Raw genomic sequence first — 21,387 nt, 5'->3', positions numbered from 1 at the left:
TAGGTAGAAATCCTTACTGCATTGACAAGAATTATGGTGGCACACTCATTATCTGGGACAGGATATTTGGTAAGTAGCAGGAAGTGTTCTCTGTCTTGTTTAGTCAGTGTGGCAAAAATATGTATACTTTTGAATTTGATTGTTTGTCATTCTTTTGTTTTCTTCTTCTTCCATCAGGAACATTTGAGGCTGAAGATGCAAAAGTTGTATACGGCTTAACACATCCAGTAAATTCATTTGATCCCATCATGCTGCAGGTGCTACAGTTTGTATCACTGATTCTGTTATCTTCAACATTCAGTCATCTTCAAAAGAAACTCCTTTCTTAGGCACAATTGAGGCCATTCTTTCATTGCTGGATGTCAAATACATTATCTACAATTTCTTTGGTATTTCATTTTGAGACAGCCATTTCTGCTCACTGCATTGAGTATATGCAGAGCTTGTAGTAATCATGAAAATATGTAACAGTAAAATGAACAACTAATTGGAACAGTGATATATAAGGTGTTGGACTGAATGAGATGTGTTTTGCAGTGTAATACATAGTGAAGCACAGACAAAAGTATATAATGAAAAAAACCCAAACTAATTAGTGTGGTGCTTCTTAAATTTATTAGTCCAGGTTTCACTTAAGCTATGTAAAAATTCTCTGTAAAAACATGAGAAGCAGTGGAGTCCATATTTGCTTTTCATGACTGTTCATCCAAGGAGGAATCTCAAAGAGAAATTTTACTGTCAGGGCTGGAAAGTGGGAGGATGTGCAATTATATCCATTTTAGTCAGATACTGAGTAATTTAGTTATTGAGAGTATGTCATTTCAAGGTCCCAGTAACCAAATCATACAGCATTATATAGCATATAGCTATACAGTATACCACGAAATACTCAGGAGTGATTAGAGGAGACACAGATGGAAAAACAGATTTTCCTCTGAGCAGAAGTCATTGTAATCCTCACCAAATTAACCAAGGGCTTCACATAGCTTTTGCCTATTTTAGTCAGGTTTTCTGAACTGTCTTCATCTATTTCTAATTTATTCTCTTTACACAGTTTGAAAAATCATTTATTTGAAAACTAAAAATGAATAAAATACAATGTTTTATTAGTCTTTATTTTGCAAACAATGAAAAATTACTTACTCTTTTTATTTTTTTTCCAGTTACGTCCCTTGGCTCATATTTGGAACACATTTTGGGCCACACCTGGATTCTGCAATAAGCTTTCTGTCATATTCAAAGGCCCAGGCTGGGGACCAGGCAAACCTAGACTTGGCCTTCCTGAGGAAATCCCAGTGGTAAATAGAACATGCACAGGCTTTCAGTTGTGTGTAATTTACTTGGACCTCTTAATGCTACTGGATCAATGTTAAAAACTCTACACATGCTATTTTAAATTAGCAAATTAGCAGTCATAAAGCATGAGGGAAGATGAATTGGGAAAAGAAACTGAAGGAAATGAATGTTTTCGACGTGTATTTTTTTCTTTTTATTTGAAGGAAAAAGTGTATTTTTTAAGTTATTTTTTCATTATTCATTTCCTGAAGAGATTTTCAAATTTTTTTTCTAGTGAGTACAGTAATTTCTATTTTTTTTCAGCTGTGGACATGCACAAACACACAAAGTTAAACTCTGTCTCAAAGTAGGCAGTACATAAGTTTAACAGTAGATTATCTTTCTTCAATTATCTATCTCCACTTTTGTCTTTGTAAGTGTGAAAACTACTAAGGAGCAACAGGCTGAAGCAAGCCACTCTTGAAGGCAAGTAACTGTTTTGCTTTATACAGATCACTGGAAACGAAGTTCCCTTCAATCCACGTGTACCAGCTTATCTTAATTGCTATGCACTTGTACATTTTGCTGTAATACTGGACTTGTACACAGAACTTCTTGCTTCTGTGACTGTAAGTAATTCCTTCCTTTATGAAATAATATCTCCTGCTAACAGCAATGACCCACAACATAATTAAATATTAAAGGATCGGGCAGCGGTTCTACAGCCAACTCATATCTTTTTTGAACTATTGAAATAATAACTAGATTCTGTAAAAATAATTAGCATAAATGGCTAAATATATAATTCCATGCTTTAAAATACACATTTGATATTATTTAGTAAACAGTTTTTAATAACCATCTCAATTATTTATTTAATATAAATAAGTTTCCTAGAAGATGTATGTGTCCGCTTGAGTTTTTAGAACCTCATAAGGCTTGAAAATACAGAGTTTTGGTTGGTCATACCATTAGATGCCCAGGCTTTAGAAGGAAGATTGCAATGGTCTTGGAGTGCTTGCAGATGGGTGGGATGGTATCAGCATGAGTTCAGAGCTGGATGAACACAAAGTCAGGGCAAATCTTTCTTCCAGTCTCCAACATACAACAGCATTGATAGAAGCACAGCAAAGAGTGGCACATATTTATCACCACGGGTTTGCCCGATGGGATCTCCATGACTGGTTCCTCTATGGATACCTGGCAGCCTGACTGTGAGGCAGACTACAAGGCCATGTCCATCTAAAAGAAATGACACATTAGCTGCTTCCAAGGTTTCGCATCCTTCCAAGCTCCCTTTTATTCTTCCTGTCTTTATAATTGTCCCTCATGTACTTAAGCTAAAATTTCATAGTTATGAAGCAGGATTTAATGCATATAATATTCCCACAAATAAGTCAAAGGCGTCTCAAGACCTAGGAAAACACCACAAAACTCTATTAGTTTGATAAAATGCCCTTTGGTCTTCTTCTTAAACCCCTTCTAAGACCTCGCCCTAGTTAAACAGCAGTCTTCTTCCTGTGTTTGTGTCACCCACGTTGCCGTAGGCAGGCTGTAAACATGCAAAGGGTCCCTTGGGTTCTTCAGCCTTGTCCTGGCATGCTCCAACCCTTGACCAACAGTGGTCACTGTCCCCTGCCCACCTCATTGGACACTGCATTCCTGGTATAATACAAAAACTACCTCAGGCATATTCTTTGGATTAGTATGGAGTTACTCTACATACCGTGTTTACCTCTGCAAAGGGTCACACTGCAGTTCCAGGGAATTAGGAGATTACTAAATCATCTGAGGCTTAGTCTACTATAAGGACAGGAAATTAAGCCAAAGGTATGAATAAATACCTCCAAAACATACAAGTCAAAGAGTATACATGATTGCCAATGTTCCTATATAGAGAAAAACCTCTGCAAGATTTTCCAGATATACTTCTAGATTCTTACGTTTGCATAAGATTCAAACTCTATGTTTGAGTTTTTCTCATTTGTTTCATTCTGCTGTTGGGTATTTTTTTTTTACTCTTGTTGTTGCTTTTAGCAGCCAGAATAAAGAAATCTGGTTTTTTTTCTATTTTATTCTTTTTATTTTTGGCCTTTTTCTGGTCCTGAAAGGAAAAATGGATTGTCCAGATTATTTTATCTGCAGCTGTTTAAGAATAAGTAATAAAGAAAGTTTAAAAATGCACTCAAGCCCCAGTTAATCACTAAATTCTTTCAATCATGGAGGAAAGAAACATCCTGAAGATCCACCATTTATGAACTTATTGTAGAAAAGTAACTAGAAAATTCTCTGCATGAAACTGCCGGGTAAAAAGGTAGTAAGGATAAGGAGAACACAGGGGCCTGGAAGCACCTCATCTCAGGACATAAACCTTCAGCGTGGGTGTAGAAAGTGCTGGTCCCAAGGCAGAGTTCCAGCATTGCTCTGCAGTACAGTGGGGAAGCTGTCATGAGAAGGAAGCTTGTGTATGAATAACTTTACTTGGCAAAAATCTTTCTTCAATATCAGTTTTCCACTACACTGAGTTATGAAATGTCTATGGATACAACTGGAACCTTCTGTCTGGCTATGAATTATGTCATAACTGTGGCATAGCTCCATAAATGGAGAAAACTAACTGTTTTCCTCATCTTTAGGTATAAGTTCCATTTCATAACAGCCATAAGACACAGCACACAGCTATTACATTTCTCAAGTGATTACAGTTGCTCAGTGTTTGGTCTCACGCCCTGTAGAAGTGTTAAATTTCTCTATCCATAAAGAGCAACCATATACCTTCTGTCTGAATGACCTACATTTAACTTACGAAAAGAGCAAAACAGGAAAGAACAAATATATATTTTCCACAGGAGAGAGCATACAGAGTTTGTTTTCTATATAGTGATCTGCACTACGTCCAGCGAATAAAAATTGCTTTCTGAGCTCTGCACATCTAGATCTGATCCAAAGCCCCTTGAAGAAATGGGATTTGGATCAGTCCCAGAGAGAGTGCTAGGAGTGTAAAATGTACTGCAGTACATTCAAAGCAAAAGTCTCATAGCTCCAGAACTTCACGTATCATATAAATCAAAGTCAAGTGCACCTTAAACACATCTTGCAGTGTCTTTTTTTATTGTTAATAGATACTATAACGTTTATGGTGCTTATAATTATATTAATATGTTAGCAGTTTCAATGAGATGAAAATTAGTAAGATAGATCTCTTGAAAGTTAAGAACACAATGTATCCATTCAGTAGGGCATCACCAAGTACAGTGTATATAATATTGCTAAGAATTAACAATTTTTTTTCTAGGAATTCTAAGTTTAAATAAATTCATACAGCCAAAGACACCTAATAATAGAAAATTCATAGCATGCTATTTTCATTCGTAATTTGAATGCATCTGATCATCTGATATATGAGAGCAGGGCAACTGTTAACTTATGAAAAGTGCTGACATAATTCTTAGAAGTTCTTTTGAGCCACTGGACAAATCAGAAATCAGAGAAAAATGTTATTCTTCCAAAGGAATAAAAAACCTGGTTCTTTGGAATATAAAAGTCAGTTTTGAATATTACAATGCTCTTCTAAATAAAGATATGGAATAACATTTCCTTTGTTTAAATGATTTTTTTTTATTACTAAAAAAAACATAAAATAATAATGCTGTGGCATGTTGATTACAAAGCCATGTAAACTTCTTACTAAATTCTGTAAGTCCTTTTCCTCCCATTTTTTTAAGGCTCAAAGATATTTTTAAAGCTTTAAATGAAATGAAAATCCTGCAGAATTTTTTTTTCTTTTTATTGCAGCCAATAACCACATTGCAAAATTGTGGTTGACTTGTAATTGGGGGACCTGCTGTGGTCCCACATGCTTCTCTGTTTAAACAAATACTCCAGTATATAAATACTCATTTATTTTATATATGCATACATACATACTATTTTTAAGAGGAACAAGGATGCTAACACTAGTGAAGGTGTAAAAGGCACATTCTTTTTGCACTGCTGTTTGCAGTGGATGGATTTAATATATGATGTTAGTTTAGTGATATAACCCGCTGACTATTTTGTTGATTTTGGTAGAGTAATGCCTAGAAAATTGATGCCTCAGCTGCCAGGATCCACTTCATAGGGTGATACATGTTTGAAAGCAAATAAAAGAATCAAGGCAGCATATTACTATACCACTGGAACTGTAAGAGAAAGGGAAGCAAACTAACAGTGATAAAAATTATGCTATATGGCTGGTTTTATAAAAGATATTATTCCCAATGGCATCATGGTATATTTCACTGAAAATTTCTTGGTAATCCTTGACTTGCAGTACAAATGAGGGAGTGTTTTTGTTGTATGTGAATGTGGTGCATGTGTCTGCAGTGAAGGGTAACTTACACCTTCTACCTTCATGAATCCTAGTAAGGCTTTCTGCCTCACCCTTCACCTCTCCCAAAGCTGATGTTTTGGGAAGTGGAAAGCTGGCACACTGTGCTCAGACATTACAGTGTCATGCTTTTGTGTGAATCTGATGATACTGCCTATTTGAAATTAACCAGGTTCTGCAGGTTGTGCTTTAGAATCCTCCAGTCCTTCACATTCTGGGTCACAGTGTGTATTGACCATAAGGAGTTTTACAAATAGCTAGTGTTCAAAATAGTATAGTTCAAGTAGGAGTGTGTCTGAAGAGAAATGTAAATTGGCCTGAAAAAACAAGTCTGTAAAATGTGATCATATTTGCTCGAGTAGTTATTATTTCATATAGCATTTTAACCATTTAAAAATAAGGGCTTGTTTACGTTTGATTTTTTTAAAAAATCATAAGGTTGCTTCAGTTCTTGTGATTTACAAACAGACATTAAAATCTATTCCTATTCCTATTTTTTTTCCTGGTACTCCATGTTTAAAACTGATCTGAAATTTATTAATTTCCTTTTGAGTCCTTAGTCTGTGCATTATTCTTCTGTGTTAGATAAATGCAAGAGATAATTTTAATTCTTCTTCCTATTCTAGTAATGTAAACCACTAAGAAAATTGAATTTGTATAAAAATTTGTATAAAATAATAAATTGCTAAGAAAAAAGTTCTTGATAGAAGTTATGGGTAAAACCACCACTAAAATATGACCTGAAACTGTCTGCTTTTGGGAAGTGTTTTCATCATCCAGTCAAATCTAACTCTCAATGCAGTGCCAAATGTAAATATATAATTTAGTCTTGTAGTCTAGCTAATGGCAAGAAATGGAATACCCAAAGTGCTCAGGTTACTCCCACATTCCCAGTGTTCTCTCTCCATGACTTTCAGCAAAAACTTAGGTTAATAACAGGTTTTAAGGCATTTCAGTGAACTTAAAGGCACTGAAAGGTATGAATGAATCAGCATTATTTTATCTGTTCGTGTTAGTTTTCTGCATCTGGGGTCACAAGGAAACCCAGATCCCAGGCAGCTTGGGAACACTGGAAGGGAAGAAAAGTTGGAAGTCACACAGCTCTTTAAAACTGGAAACTAGGGATAACCTTGCTCATTCATAGCATGTACTGTTGAATCTTTCCTGAAGACAGATATTAGCACTTGTGTGAAAACCATTGAAGTTTCATTCATTTTCCACAAAGTATGATTTTAACCATATATTGTAATGTAGCACTTCCATGACTTGATGGCAATCTGTATTTGATATTTAGTTCTCTTTCCTGCCTAAGAAGATACAAAACCTTGCTTCTCAGAATAGTGCTCTACCACTATGGGAGCATTTTTAAGGCAGTCTGCAGAACCTAGTGCGTTACAGTGGGAACAAAGAAAAATCAGACCCACCTGGCAAGAAGAAGTAGATTTTTAAAAAGGTGTAATTTTTCAGCTTAAAAGTAAGGACAGTCTTTAAGGAGAAAAGTTTTGAATTTCAGTCTATGTTCCCTGGAAAACTCTTTTATTAGACAAGTAACAATCATTGAAAAGCCTATCATAGCATTTCTAAGAAATTTATACGGGTGAGTTCCCGTATGCCTGTGCCAAATCAAATTTTTCTTTGCTCACTTCTTGAATTTTTGTACGATCCAGTTTGTACAGGAAGCTGAAGTGGAAGCTGAATTCAGTATGGCTAGCTGAGCAGTTAAAGTACTCCTCATTTAATTAAATTAAAATAGTCTGTGCCTGATTTTTACAAAAAAACTGTTCAAACATTTTGTCACTTCAAATTTCTCCTATTTCTAACGATGAAAAGTTTATCATAAGATCATAAGGGGGAATGTGGAAATGCAGTAGTAAGTTTGATTGTCACCTGGTACAAATCTGTGCAACAGAGTGGCTTGACAGGTGTCACTTGTGAGAATTGTGTTCTGGCTTGTAAACTGGTGAGGCTGCTGTTTAGCCTTCTCATTGCTGGGATTGAGTTTTCTTTGTTCAATAACTGTTGAGGATATCTAAGTAGGTGTTTGTGATGCTTCAGTAAAACAACAGAAACCCACCCAGACTGAGTGTGTGGTTTGATGTGTTTTGCAAACATGGGCACTCTTAAGTTCACACAGCTGTAAAATTTGAGAATATCCTCCTGTGGCCTCCCATGCTCACAGATACTTACCTTCAATCTCTTTGAGGGGTTGGGGCCACGACCAAAGGAAGCTGGGCATGTCACTGAATGGGATTTATTGAAATTAGGGCAGACATTTGTGGAATTTTATTTTTCCAATGCCTGCAAATGAAGCACGAGATGCTGTTCGTAAACTATTTGGCTGCTGAAGCAAGAAAGGATTTCTATAACTGAGTCAGATCCAGTACTTTTGTGTTGTTTTGTTTTAATAAAAAAACCAAAAGCTTTTCAAAACTAATATTTGAAACAAAATCAGGGAGGGAAAAAGAAAACTGATTAAATATTTGATTTTCAAAGGCAGCTGTGTAGAATACAAAATAAATATTTAATAAATTTTAAAAATTCAGACTTTACAATCAAAATAATTTCTGTTTTTCTGAATTTTGTTTATGTCATTTTGATGTAAATTGTAAGTACAGAAGTCCTCATGCTGCGATTCATCCAAGTACTCATGCACGTGTTAATGTTTAAAAGTGTTTTAAGTCTGATGGAAGTTAATGATATGAGTTAAAAAGTTTTGCTAACTTGGTTACCAAGTGTTGAGTTTTCATGAAGGGAAAACATTAATTTTGTTTCTTCTTAAATATGATCATGTCATGTGAGTTGTTACTATCACAAGTACATTGGTTTTTGTATCCAGTGGGATTCAAAGGTGGCTATTGTAAAGACCTGGTAACTTAATACGAAATTTAAAGAACAGGGCTCTTGGGATTTTTATCTAGAAATAAGTTTCTTCCCTCTTGAGTAGAGTCAAAAGGAAATCAAATAACTTTGGGAAAAAAAACACATAGGACAGAAAGCGATAACATTGAACATTATTTTGGAAATACAGCGTTTGGGAAACAACTGTGAAGGCTGTTACTCCAGGTATAAGTGCTATCCATAGCAGATATTTTTCTTTCTAAAATTTGAAGTAGAAAATTACTTTAAAAGGGGACACTAGCTGAAGCTACTGTTCTGTAAAAACTCCATTTCTCTCCAGAAAATTACTCTAAATGAATTTTTTGTCTGCCTTTTAACAGATGCTATCACAGGGAACAGTCCTCCTGAGAATTGGCTTTATCATTCTGTCCCTGGCATCTTTTGGACTGCTTATGGAGAACAAGTAAGATACAAAATATGTGGGGGTTTTTATTCTTTCATTATGGATTATTTATAGCTATATGCAAATCTCAGAAATTATATTGATAAAGAAATATAATTGCTGGGACCCACACATGGCAGTCTGTTGACTAGAAAATAACACATGACTAGCCAGCAGCTAAATCCAGGATTGTTCCCATAGCAAGTAGTGAATACATCTGTATTGTCACTTGCAAAAAAGTTTTTGGATGGGTTCATCATGTCTTCCTCTATGCTTGCATTTATTGGGTCCACTCCTCTGGGTTTGGGACAATGGCGGGTGAGTGGGACCTGCCAGCTGTCCAAGACTGTTCAAGGTCAGATTGTGCGAGATTATAGCATGCCATAGGTGCCACACGCAGCATGGTATGTGAAGAGAACACAGTGTAGCTCACAGTAGGCTCAAAATCATGTGAAAGATGGTGTAGACTTGAGACTAAACTTAATCAGTATGGCTTCAAGTGAAATTGGATCTTGAATACACCAGGTCAGTGAGATACATTATGAAGTATTCCATATGGGCACTGTGGCCCTAAAGAAGCGTCCACAGTTTCTTAAAAGGAAGTTATTTGCCCTGACAGAGAAGAAATGTGGAATAGCAGTTTCCTTTGAGACTGAGGTGCCAGTACTGCTTTGCACCTGCTGTTCCTTGTGTTTTCAGAAGGCAATACCTTTCACTTTTAAGGAGTGAACAGTTTAATTCAGGATAGGTAAAAATCTGCCAACATGCCAGACATTTTAATAACCTGGGGAGTTCATAAAGAGAAATTAGTAAAAACTTACTGAAGCAGAACACTGAAAAGATTTTGAACTACTTATGTAGCAGTTTTCAGAATTTCGTTGGGGTAATTTTTGAAATCAAAGGCCAGTAACAAAATATACAGCTCTATTTGTGTGAGTTCAAATGTATTTTGCAAGTATGGGTATTCTCACCACCAGCAAATTCATGGTTGTAAGTCCATGTAAGGTATATACCATAAAAACTTAACTATAAATTTAAGAAAGATGACTTGATGTAAGTGCAGGACATCACAAACTATTTCTGTTTTCTCTTTGTCACTAAACTTAGTGAAGAAGAAAAGATTGGATATAAATCAGAATTTATTCCCTTTTCTAGGTCCAAAGCAGGAATTTTGGAAATCATCCGCTGTTTAGTCTTCATAGGTGTTTACAAACTTGGATACTTTAGGAGTCAGTTTTCCTTCTTGGGCTATGCATATGAGGTAAGACATTTATTTTAAAATGTCTGTGTTCATGATTCTAATTTTTTTTATCTTTTTACAAAAAAAAAATACTAAACATTTACATCTTGCTTTCTTATTTTTCATTATGCTCTTTGAATAGAGTTTTATTTTTGTCTTATCTCATTGTTTTTCATTTTTTCTAATTCTTTTGTAAGAAAATTATTCAGGTTTGCTACTGAGATACCAGTTTTCCTTGAAAATAAGTTTATGAAAGAGATCATTTACCGCTTCTTGCAAAAATAATTTACTTCTGGCCACATTCTTTGAAGTGAATAATAGTAATGCATTGCTGAATTTGAATTGTTTAATTCTCCTTTTATGGGAGAAGTCTGAAAATTCTTGGTGGCTGGAAGACTTAAAGATGAAATGTTTTGTTCTGTATTAATCCTGTGCCTCAGAAACAGACTTTTAGTCATTTGCAAGGAGTGGATACAGAACTAACTAGACCTATGATCTGATTACATGTGGTACTTCTGTGTTCTTAGCATTTTCTCTCATCCTGTTCAAGCCTTTTGCTTTTTATTATTTTCCTTTTCAGTACAGTTGGTATTTTATATCTCTTTTAATATTATCACAATAAAATAACAATAATCACTGTTAGTATTCATATCTGAACAACATAACCAACAACATTACTACTGCTGGTTACCAGAAAGTAATGGTTATTCATAACCAACAAGATTATGGATGGGTGGCTGGATTAATACAACCTCATCAGAAAAGTACTCTGGTTTAAAATCAGATAAGAATTAAATAAAACAGTAGGAACTGAGACTCAAGTTCAAAATGGTGCTTTTGACTTCAAACATATGCAAAATTTATAGTGACTTTCCCAGTTGGAAGTTTCAGGTAGTGGTCTCACTTCTGCTTTTCTAAGGGAAAAGGAACTAGAAAAATGAATAAAAAAAAAAAAATCTGCTTCTGCTGTGGTTCTGAGAGGTTTTTCAGGTTTTTTTTTGTTTTTTTTTTTTCCTGCCTGGGTTGGAAAACAATAGCTATTAGACAATATTTAAAGCTAGATGAATGCCACTAATTGAAAATTGTTTAATTTCCCCCTTGCCCTCTTGTTACATTGTCAAAGCTTTGGTGTGTAAACCAAATAGTTCTTGAATTCCTTTGATAAGAGTCTGCAGGAATTCAGCAGGTATTTTAAGAGGTTTATTTAAATACAATTTGAAAAATATTTGTAAAATTTCCTGAGTAGCCTAATACAGTAGAAGGGCTTGAAGTAAGAAATTCTAAAATTTTGGAACTATTTATCTTTCCCTTGAGTCATAGCTTTCAGACTTGAATTATTTGGGTATTCTAACTGAACTCTGGGGGAATTATGTCGTAATATACACCCTCAATACCTGCCCTGCTGAGTTCTTTATTCATATATGAAAGTGTCTCTTACTATGAAATGAGTAGACGAAAAAGATTAGACTCTTATTCCTATTGTTTACAGGGAATTTTATAGCTCCCTTTTCTTTCATGAAGAAGAAAATAAAATGAAGTGGTTCTTGCTCTGTTCTTTACAAGTTTCTATCATTAAAAGAAATACTTTGTTGTCATCTTGAGTTCTTCTCTAGTCTACTTTCCTATACTTTCTTCCTTTTGCTTATTCTTTTATCCATCATATTACAGTTTTTTCTTGTTTTTTTAAGTCCTTTGTTTGACACTGACTATGTAGTCCATTCTAATAAGAGACAAGACTACCTTGCTCACAATTTTTCTTTGAAAATACTGAAAAAATAGGTGTCTTTCAGATAATTTGCTCTTGGGAAGATCAGAATAAATCAGAACAAATAATGTTTCTGAGTGATGCCAATATTTCTACGCTTGACATTTTATCACAAATCAGCAACTTAATTTTGTGATCATAGAATCATAGAATAGTTTGGGTATGTAGTATAAAGATCCTCTAGTCCAATCCTCTGCAATTAGCAGAGACATCTTCAACTACATCAGGTTGCTCTGAGCCTCTGTCAAGCTGATCTTGAAAATTTCTAGAGATGAGGCAACTACCACGTCCCTGGACAATTTGTTCTGGTGCTTCACCATCTTCACAATAAAAAATGTTTTCCTTTTTTTGTCTGAATATTTGTAATGAATTTCAAAGTGTTCTCCATTCTGAAATAAATGACCCATTTTTAAAATAAATAATCCACTTTTTCACCCAATGCATTATATGCGTGGTAGGCATGTTCTTATGGATCTAGTGGAATTTATGTAAAAAAAAAAAAATCTGAGAGATTGGTGTAGATTTGTCAATTAATGTTGAAAAGTCTGCAAAAATGTTTTACCTCAATACTGATGTGATCATTTTGAAACAGTAGTACCAGAAAGCATAAGAATTACATAAACAGATAGTTTCCCCAGAAGTTAGGCCTAAATTTAACCTAAAAACTGTTTCTCTTCATCATTCCAAGCTGTTTATCCTTCATGATATAATAACATAGGTAATCTGCCTATGTTGATTTTAAACTTCCTTTTTTCTGTTTTATTTTCACATTCTCTTGCAATTTTTAAGAGGTGTAAATTAAAACATTTAATTATGTTGTTTTCCTCATCCAAAAATCCCCTCCTTAACATACACCTAGATTTAGCTTTGATCTTTTTTAATCTAGTATTTCTAGTAATCATAACTTGTAATATACTCAAAAATTTTCTCTTTGCATCTTCATCCTTATGTGTTACCAAATTAACAATTCTTTAGTAATCCAGTGTTCAAGAATGAAATCACAAGATCATGTAAAAGAGTTTGTGTTTGTTTTTTCCTTAAATCATGCCTTCAAGGGCATAATTACTTAAGGATGAAGTGTTTCGAGAATTTAACAAACAATTCCTTCTCAGAATTCTTAAGTTGATGGTGCACGTTGCAGCAGATAAGACTGATTTTACCAACAGTATGTTCAATTTTTAGTGAAAAAGTATGTTGCTGTATTCAATATGCGTGGGGGATTTTCTGCTACTTTTTCTGCTACTATGTTTCATATGTTCCTATTTCTCAAGACTGGTTTAGAACCAGATAAGATTTCTAAAGAACATATCCTTCCCGTAGCATTTGAAGAGTATTCTAACTACCATAAATATGTGCTTTAAACTGAAAATTACTGTGTTTAGCTCATAAGAAAACTTGACAATTATCAGAATTTCTGCATTGGAAAAATGTCTTCTGGAGGGAAACTAAATGGGAATTGAAGAAATGTGAGGAAACTAGGGTGTCAGTGAGAGAAGGGAGAAGAACCGAGGAAACAAGGAGCAAGCCTTTCCCAATTTGCAGTTAGATTAGCTCAGGTGGGCAGGAAAAAAGCAGCTGAAGAGGGCAGTCTGAGCAGAAGGAGTGGTCTTGTTCCTGTCTCCATCCTCTTATCCTCTTTCCTTGGTACCCTGCTACCTGGCTTTGCTAGCTGGGCTGACTTATCCAGACAAATATTTTTTTCAGGTAAGTGATGTAACTTGCTGTGGAGCAAGAAAGTTTCTTAGTGTTAAGGCTCAGGGAAGGAGGAAGTAAAATGATGTTGTAGGTGTGTAAGAAAGGAAACACTTCTGCTTTTGATAAAGCTCCAATCTTAATAATGTTGTTTACTGTGTCTGCAGTGAAGTAAAAACCACATTGGCTCCATTGATATTTTGAAGTTGTGTATTACCAGATTTGGTTTCTTATGAAAATTATGTTATGTTTTTATCATTTAAACATATTGTCCTCTCTGCCATTGTATTTGATTCATTCCATTATATACTCATGGGGATCTCTGCCAGTGTCCTTTTCTTCTCCAAGAAAATAATTTGAAGCTATCATCACTACAAAAGTGACCACAGGAGGTGGAACAGTGTACATTCCTCAGCATGCATTTTCTGTTCCTTTTCCTGTATGTGTTTCATGTGGATGATTGGTAAAATGTGGAGGGGGGAAAGGGAGTGAATTTTTTTGTTGTTTCTTAGTTGGAGATTTTATGTTTTATTTGTTTATTTAAGAAAAAAGTGGTGCTATATAAGGAATTTTTTTTATCTTAAGAAAATTATTTCTTGGGTGGAGGTCAGTGAAAACCTCAGTGACAAGGAATATATTTGACTGGTTTGAAGAGCTGGTGTGTTTCTTTTGAGAATCTGTGCTGCAACATCCTATACTAGTTAGCTTTCTTTAGGCTGATTACTTCATGCCTGCGTAATGTGATGATTGTGTGTATTACTAAAGCCAAATCATTTTCTGTCAGACTGGGCCTGGAGCCTCCTAACCACCTGGAGGTAGCAGAAAACATTGCTTGTGTGTTCAGTTATGTGACGGTTCAGCAGGCACGATATGTAAAAATAAATCTGTGATGATGGTCCACCTCTTTAAAGTGTTTCCATCCAACTGCTCTAGTTTGGCATCAACCAGCATATTCCATGAGCTGAATTTGGTCAAACACTGGCTGTTATTTGACAGTAGTACTAATGAGGAGCAAGTAGAAATGAGAGCCATTGACATGTTGTTGGAACTCTTGTTTTAAATATTTTCACCAACTCTCATAGTAGCTGCAACTCAGATTCTTAAACTCAGAGGCTAGGAGTGAGGAAAAGGGAAGAGGAAACAGATGTCTGTCTTGATGAGTTTATCTTTTACCTTTGTTGTAGCTAAGGCATTGGCTCTGAGAGTAAATCTTTTCAATCCTGACTTCTGCATTGCAACTTAATGAGCTGCCTGGGTATGCCACATTGGCTGGTAGGAAGGACAGAAATCTAGGGCAACTTTCATGGTGGAAAAGAGAGAAAAAGGGAGGTTTTATACATGTGTGATGTTTTAAATTAATAACTTGTTTTCTTTTCTGTTTTATGTGGGCATGTGGTACGTTAGAAATATAACCAGCTTTGGAAGATATACAGAATCTTTTGCTGCAGGGTATAATTCAGCCCTTACCTAATGGAGGTAGAAATGAGCTTTATTGTGGCCAAATTGCTTATTTACTCCTCCAGAGTATCTAAATTTGGTAGATGCAGCTGTTCCAAAAACTTTTGGAGACAATATTCTTTACCAAATGCACTGTTTCTCTGATCTTTGATGCAATTCTGGTATTTCTTATGGCATAGGATCTAGTTGGTGTGGATAAAATATCTCTTTATTAAAGAACTTATTTACACTGTATCCTGTGTTCCACAGAAGTCCCTCTTACTGTGATATATTATCACGCTACTTATTTCTCCTTTCATCATACAAAGAGTTGCTGTTACTTCACTTGTTTCTTAGTATAATTTACCAGTGTTGGAATACTGACTTATGAGTACAGACATAAAACAAACATATACTCATAACAACTTATTTCCACATCAACGATAGTTTTCTGCTCTGTAGCATTTTTTCTTGGTCCCTCGTTAAGATCATCTGTGCCACATTTCAAAGAGCCGCGTATCCCATATTTGGTTTCCATTAAGGTGAAAGCTGCATGCCCTGTGCTGTGATTTATGACCTCAGTATTTATGCAGTCTCTGTGCCCTAACTAGATTGGCTGGTGTATTTCAAATATACTTTAGAAATGAAGCTGGGGATGGAAGGAAACTCTGCTGCCTATGATAAAAAGCCTTGTCAACACACATGGAATTAAACAAACACACGTTGTAATCATTTTTTCTATGTTAGCTTAATTCATAAAAGTTTGCTATGCCATGCAGTGTGTCCCTGGGACTGACTGGACTGTAATATTCTTGACAACTGCCCTAAGGGGAATAATGTCCCTTGGAAAAAGTCACAGTAAAATCTGGCAGTAGATTAAGTTAGTTTCCACTTAGGTGTGACAGCAGAGTCATTACTGATTTTAGACTTAGCCAGTTTGAGAGTCGGCTTCACCACCATCAACTAAGGACTATGATGTATAGTTCCAGATGCTCTGGCCAATTGACCGTAAAATTGCTCTGCATTTCTGGCAGAGCAGTTGAGCTGGAGCTTTTAAAATCTCCACTCCCTGAGCTCAACACCCTTCCCCCTCTGCTTAAAAGCTGCTCATTATTCTTCTTCTGCCCACTGATCTTAGCAAAAGAAAAACTTCTGGAATCAATTAGAAGTGTCTGCACTTGATGAGATTTGCACGTGAGTTCAGAATTGCGAAGCTTTGATAGCATCAGCCAACAGCTGCAGTTTCAGGTGGTAAAATCGGGGAAGGAATTTTCCAGGGTTTATTTACAATCATAAAATAAAACAAAAATCAAGACAAGTTGGAAACCATCTAATGTGTTGTTAAAATGAAACCTGAATTGGGTTATATATTTATTTTGTCTAAAAAAAAAAGTAAACTGGCAGTTTATTATCAGGATCTTTTCAATTACCTTGCAATTACTAGGCTGTATGGAGCAGCTGTAATAAAATGCAATCTATGGTCTGCTTGTTGGTGTTTTACCTGTGAAAGAAGCATCTGCTATTACTTTTGTCACTTTAATTGTTTGACAAGACAAGGAGGTAGTCATACATAATAGAAATCAGAAGCATGCAGTCAAAGATAAAGCAAAGGTAGTACTCAGAACATAGAAAATACATGTTCACATACACTGACTGAAATTCTGTTTTCTTCTGTCAACACTTGCACTCACAGATATATAGTTTATTTTTTAACCCTTCTTATCTCAAAGCAGTTAGTGATTGGCATGTAGCTGTATGCAGTTTGCATTTTAAAGGTAACAACTATGCCAATGAGATTAATAATGTTCAGTTGTATATCTGAAGGTGTCTGCAAAAATGAAGCTCTGCTATTTCACACATCTTGTAACTGATCTGATTTGTTTTGTAAGTCAAAGCACAATTTCTCTATGAGCCAGTAATGCTACAAACCCTGTCAAACTGCATTCTTTTCTACATCATAATAACACATGGATAATGATAGAGATCTCCATACTAGCAAATCACTTAACTGATATTAGTCCCTAGTGACAACTGACATATTCCACATGGGTAGATGTCTGTCTGTGTAACTGTAGTTGCAGTACTAGGGCAGTTGGTTGGTTGGTTTTTTTGGGTTTTTTTTTGTTGGAGTTTTGTTTTTGAGTTTGGTTTTGGGGGTTTTTTTTTTTGTGGTTTTTTTTTTTTTTTGTTTTGGTTTGTTTTTTGGTTAACACACAGACTCATAAATTTGTTTCATATCCACTTTTTCCACAGATGTGGAAGACTTCTATTTCCTACTTTTGACAGAGCTTATTGATCACTTTAAACTCTCATAAATTTATATGTTGAAAATTGATTTAAAGATGTCATGTAAAGTATATTGCAATGTGTAAGAGTCAAAGGCAGGGTAAGATGGGCCATTCATGTGTCCTGAATGAAAGACATTGGCTTAGTTGCAGAGATTCCCTATCCTCGTAGGTTGTGTGGGGAGAAACAGAAGATGCAGTCTGAGAATTGTAGAAGGTATCTCCCAGCCATGAAGAACACCTTTGATTGGAGACCCTTCCAGCATCACTCTGCATGGCCAGTATGTGTGCATTCTCTGGGCTGTCTTTAGCCCATCAAGCTCACCCTGATGTGGTCAGCACAGCCTGATATATAAAATTAGTGGACTACTTTCCAAAGCTAGATAACTTACCTCCAAAGCTATTGCAACAGGCAGGTGGGAATTATCCTAAGGAGAGAAGAGTGGTATCTGTGTTCCCAAGACCACAAATAAAAATTACTTAGTTTGAATTTTATCTTCAGACATGATAGGCAGAGTGATTGAATTAACTTCTAAGAGATAAAAGCTTTAATCAGACAAGTCGTTTCTGATGTGGAAAAGATCTGGGTTTGGCACATATAAGGTGACCACAAAGAACCAACCTAATATTTAAAATGTTTTGGATATATCTATCTCGTACAGTTTAAATAGAGAAGCTCCAAATATTAAAAAAACATGCAGTCTAGGTCTACTCAATATTTCCATCTTGTAAGGGAAGACTCTTCCTCCCATAAATGTCCCTTCCCACTTCCGTAACAATGAGCAGAACATGGCAGCTATGAAAACGTAATGTTTCTGCAACAGAATGTTGTAGGACATGGAGATTTGGACTGTAATTTAGCCCACTGGAAATCTAAATCACTACATTTGTGTAGGAAAGCAGAAATTAATTCAAAATGTTCTATAATATGTTTTATTACTTTTTAAAGTCATAAATGCTATCTTTTGCTCAGTCTGTTTTTTTCAGAAGTTTTTTGTGAACAAAGAAAGAAAAGCACAGTAGAAGTTGAGTCTCTGTTTTCCTACTAACAGCACCTGAAATAACTACAGAGACTGAAAACTAGTTCATGACATCTGGGCAATTGCATGCTAAATTCTAACCAGCCAGTGCCTTTGTCTAAAGTGGCCAATAGATCAGTAAGATAAAATCAAGCCATTATCTGTGCTGTGATTTATTTCCTTTATTACTACCTTGTTATATCATTCCCCTGTGCAAGTTCTGTTTTCTATGATGTGTAGGGTCAGAGAATAAGGGAATATAGAGAAAGTAACAATGCTATATTTGATTTTATATTTGGGTATTACACAGCACAAAGAGAATGTTCTAAAATTTCCTTCTCCTGCCAATGCCAAATAAAAATTGCCTGATGAAAGAAGATTAGCAAATGCTGTGTTTAACAACTGATTACCAAATGCAGAACACACAAAACACTTTGTATGTTTAAAAGTTGGAAATAGGTGTTATGAGAAAAAAGTAAATGTAAAGCACTAGTTATCACTTGAAACCAAGGCAGAAAAATACAGCAACCCCCTGTAGAGTCTGGGAGTGATCACATCTGTCCTGACAGAATTTGTTTGGTTTATCTTCATGTGGAAACCATGAAATGTTTAAATAGGTTGTTTATTTTGCTGATTGGAAGCTAATACAGTTGAAGATGCCTGGTTTCAGTTTGAACATTCTAGATTTTGCTTTATGGAGAAAGAAATGCTATATTTTGTCCTTAGCTGTTACCTGAAATCATTGCATATCTACATATGACTATAACTCCCTAGATCTATTAATTTCTCCCCTTTTTTCTTTATATAGTTTGTCTACAAAGAGTGGTCAGATACTAGGAAACAGCTAAAAGCGATAGGGAAGCAGGATGCTAAGAAACAGAGTCTGGCCATTAACTGCATTGTTTTGTACCTATGTCATAGCTCTTTCCACATCCTTTTGAGACCAACCTAGTGAGTTTATAACATTCTAGGGAAGATACCTGTCATTGCACATATGTAAAAGGGCCTATCCCACTTCTGCTTGCTATGTAAGCAGTGAATAGAGTTGCCATCATCATGGCTGAATTCCTAGTCAGTTTTTTTTCCAGGCTTCGAAGTGAAACCTATTAGTGAAGCAGTTGCCTTATTTGGAAAAGTCGGGGGGGTTTATGTATACATATTTTTTTGAAGTTCCATGTAATTTTCAGCTGAGAGCATTCTATCACAGGATGAGAACTGTTCAGGAATATATTTCTGATGTCGTTTTGGGCTATCTCTGCTTCTAATGAAAGTGCTGCCCTAAAGTGAATCCATTCCATATGTATCTTTCCGTACTATGTGCGTGGATGGTAATTAGCTCCCAGGGTTATCTGAGGCTTATTAAACTGCATCCTGAGACCATATAACATGTAAAAGGCAGGAATTCATCTGTCAGACTTGTGAATTGGACCTAAAAATGTGTTACCAAGATACCAACAACTGAGAAGAGCTTCTTGCTAGGAGCAACTTGCTAGAATTTGACTTGCCTTCTGCCTAGCAGACTAAAATGTACAGTTCAATAAAAACCCATGGCATATGCTTTGATACATTTTAACAAGTACTGAAAAAAAGTTGCGACTTTTCTAAATAAAAGGATACAGAGCTCCTTACTCCTTCTCTTACCTTTTATTTATTTTTTTTTTTGTGTGTGAAATGAAAAGATGGTAAAAGAAAATTGCAGGTATTAGGGAAACCTTTTTTCTAGTTCTCTAACCAAATCAAAATAAAATAAAACATAAAATATTTTGAGGCCTGCAAAAATTGGAAATCACTTTTTTTACAAAATGTTAAGGCAAACACAAACAGGTTGGAGGTGGTTAGTTAGAATGTTTCATCTTACATGGATTGATACACTTCTATTTCACTTTATTTTGGATTTTTTTTCACCCCAGTAGTATAAAATAACAACAGTCAAATAGCAGAACAAATTATTGGCTGAAACAAAAACATCTCACTTAAACTTCTTGGTTTAAAATAAAGTAAAAAATCCTCAAATTGCTGTGAGTCCATTCATCTTAAAATAACACATTTCAAGGAAAAAAATTCTTTGTTTTAGTTATCCCATCTCTACTTATAAGAGCAGAGAGAGATAAGTGAGTGTTTCGTCTAAATGGCTATCTGAAGATCTTGCTGTTGAAAGTAAGAAGCTTTTCATTAACAGAGGGAAACTGGATATTTGGAAAAGCAAACGCTGTCTAGTTTTAACACAGTCCTGGGTATTGGTAGAGCATTAGCACCTTGGATTCAGGTCAGCTTTTTCACACTCTGATTTTTTTCAGTCATTTTACTTTACTCAAGGGTAGCTCACTTGAAACAGATAAAGAATTCTAGAGTACTCTGATTAAGAATAGTGATAGAACAAATATTGTTATATAGCCTTAATTTTTATATGAATTGGTTCAATCACAATTTGATATTTTCAGGTCTCTTATTGGACTATTTATCAATTTCTGAATAATCACTAGCTTCTGCCAAGTTCTTATAAAAAGTCTTAATCCACTAAATGAATCAAATCTGCTCGTTCCAGTGAGCTCCTGACTAGTGGAGAGTTACGAAGGAGGAAACAAGTTCTTTAGGAATCCAGGTTGGCTTTGCAAGCTCTCTCTGGCTTTCAAACTAATTAGCATCAAATAAAAATCAAAAGCACCAGATTGCAAAAGTAACAAAAATATTAGCTGTGGAAGAAGTGTGCAGGCAAACAGGTCAATTTTTCCTAGACAAGCCAAACAAAATCTGCCCAGCTGATGACTTTGAATCCTCTACTGTTTTATTTTGATCTTTTTGGAGACTAAATTGCATGGTCTTCATGATTTTATTTTGCTTTGTGCAGTAATGCATACTAATAAACTCTACACGGAAGCATATTGGGGCATACATGACAGTAATTTCAAAGAAACCGTAATAGATTCGGCAGCAGAGATTCTGTTTTTCAGAACTGTACATGTGGACAAATGTTTGCTTCTTGGCTTAGACAGTCTTTGGATTGTAAATCATCTTTGGAAGACTC

The 21,387-nt window shown here is 35.4% G+C and overlaps 1 protein-coding gene across 2 annotated transcripts in view; it reads left to right on the top strand.

Moving 5' to 3' along the window:
* AGMO (alkylglycerol monooxygenase) overlaps nt 1-21,387 on the top strand; it is a 186,023-nt gene that overhangs the window by 96,819 nt on the left and 67,817 nt on the right. For both annotated transcript variants that reach the window (XM_058833349.1, XM_058833350.1), the window contains exons 7-12: nt 4-69; nt 178-257; nt 1,164-1,298; nt 1,788-1,904; nt 8,863-8,945; nt 10,080-10,185. In XM_058833349.1, the coding sequence (XP_058689332.1) occupies nt 4-69; nt 178-257; nt 1,164-1,298; nt 1,788-1,904; nt 8,863-8,945; nt 10,080-10,185 (587 nt within the window). The remainder of the gene's footprint in view (nt 1-3; nt 70-177; nt 258-1,163; nt 1,299-1,787; nt 1,905-8,862; nt 8,946-10,079; nt 10,186-21,387) is intronic.

This window comes from Poecile atricapillus, chromosome 2 (genome assembly GCF_030490865.1).
Source record: "Poecile atricapillus isolate bPoeAtr1 chromosome 2, bPoeAtr1.hap1, whole genome shotgun sequence".
NCBI classification, from domain to species: Eukaryota; Metazoa; Chordata; class Aves; order Passeriformes; family Paridae; genus Poecile; species Poecile atricapillus.
This window is presented reverse-complemented; position numbering and strand designations above follow the sequence as displayed.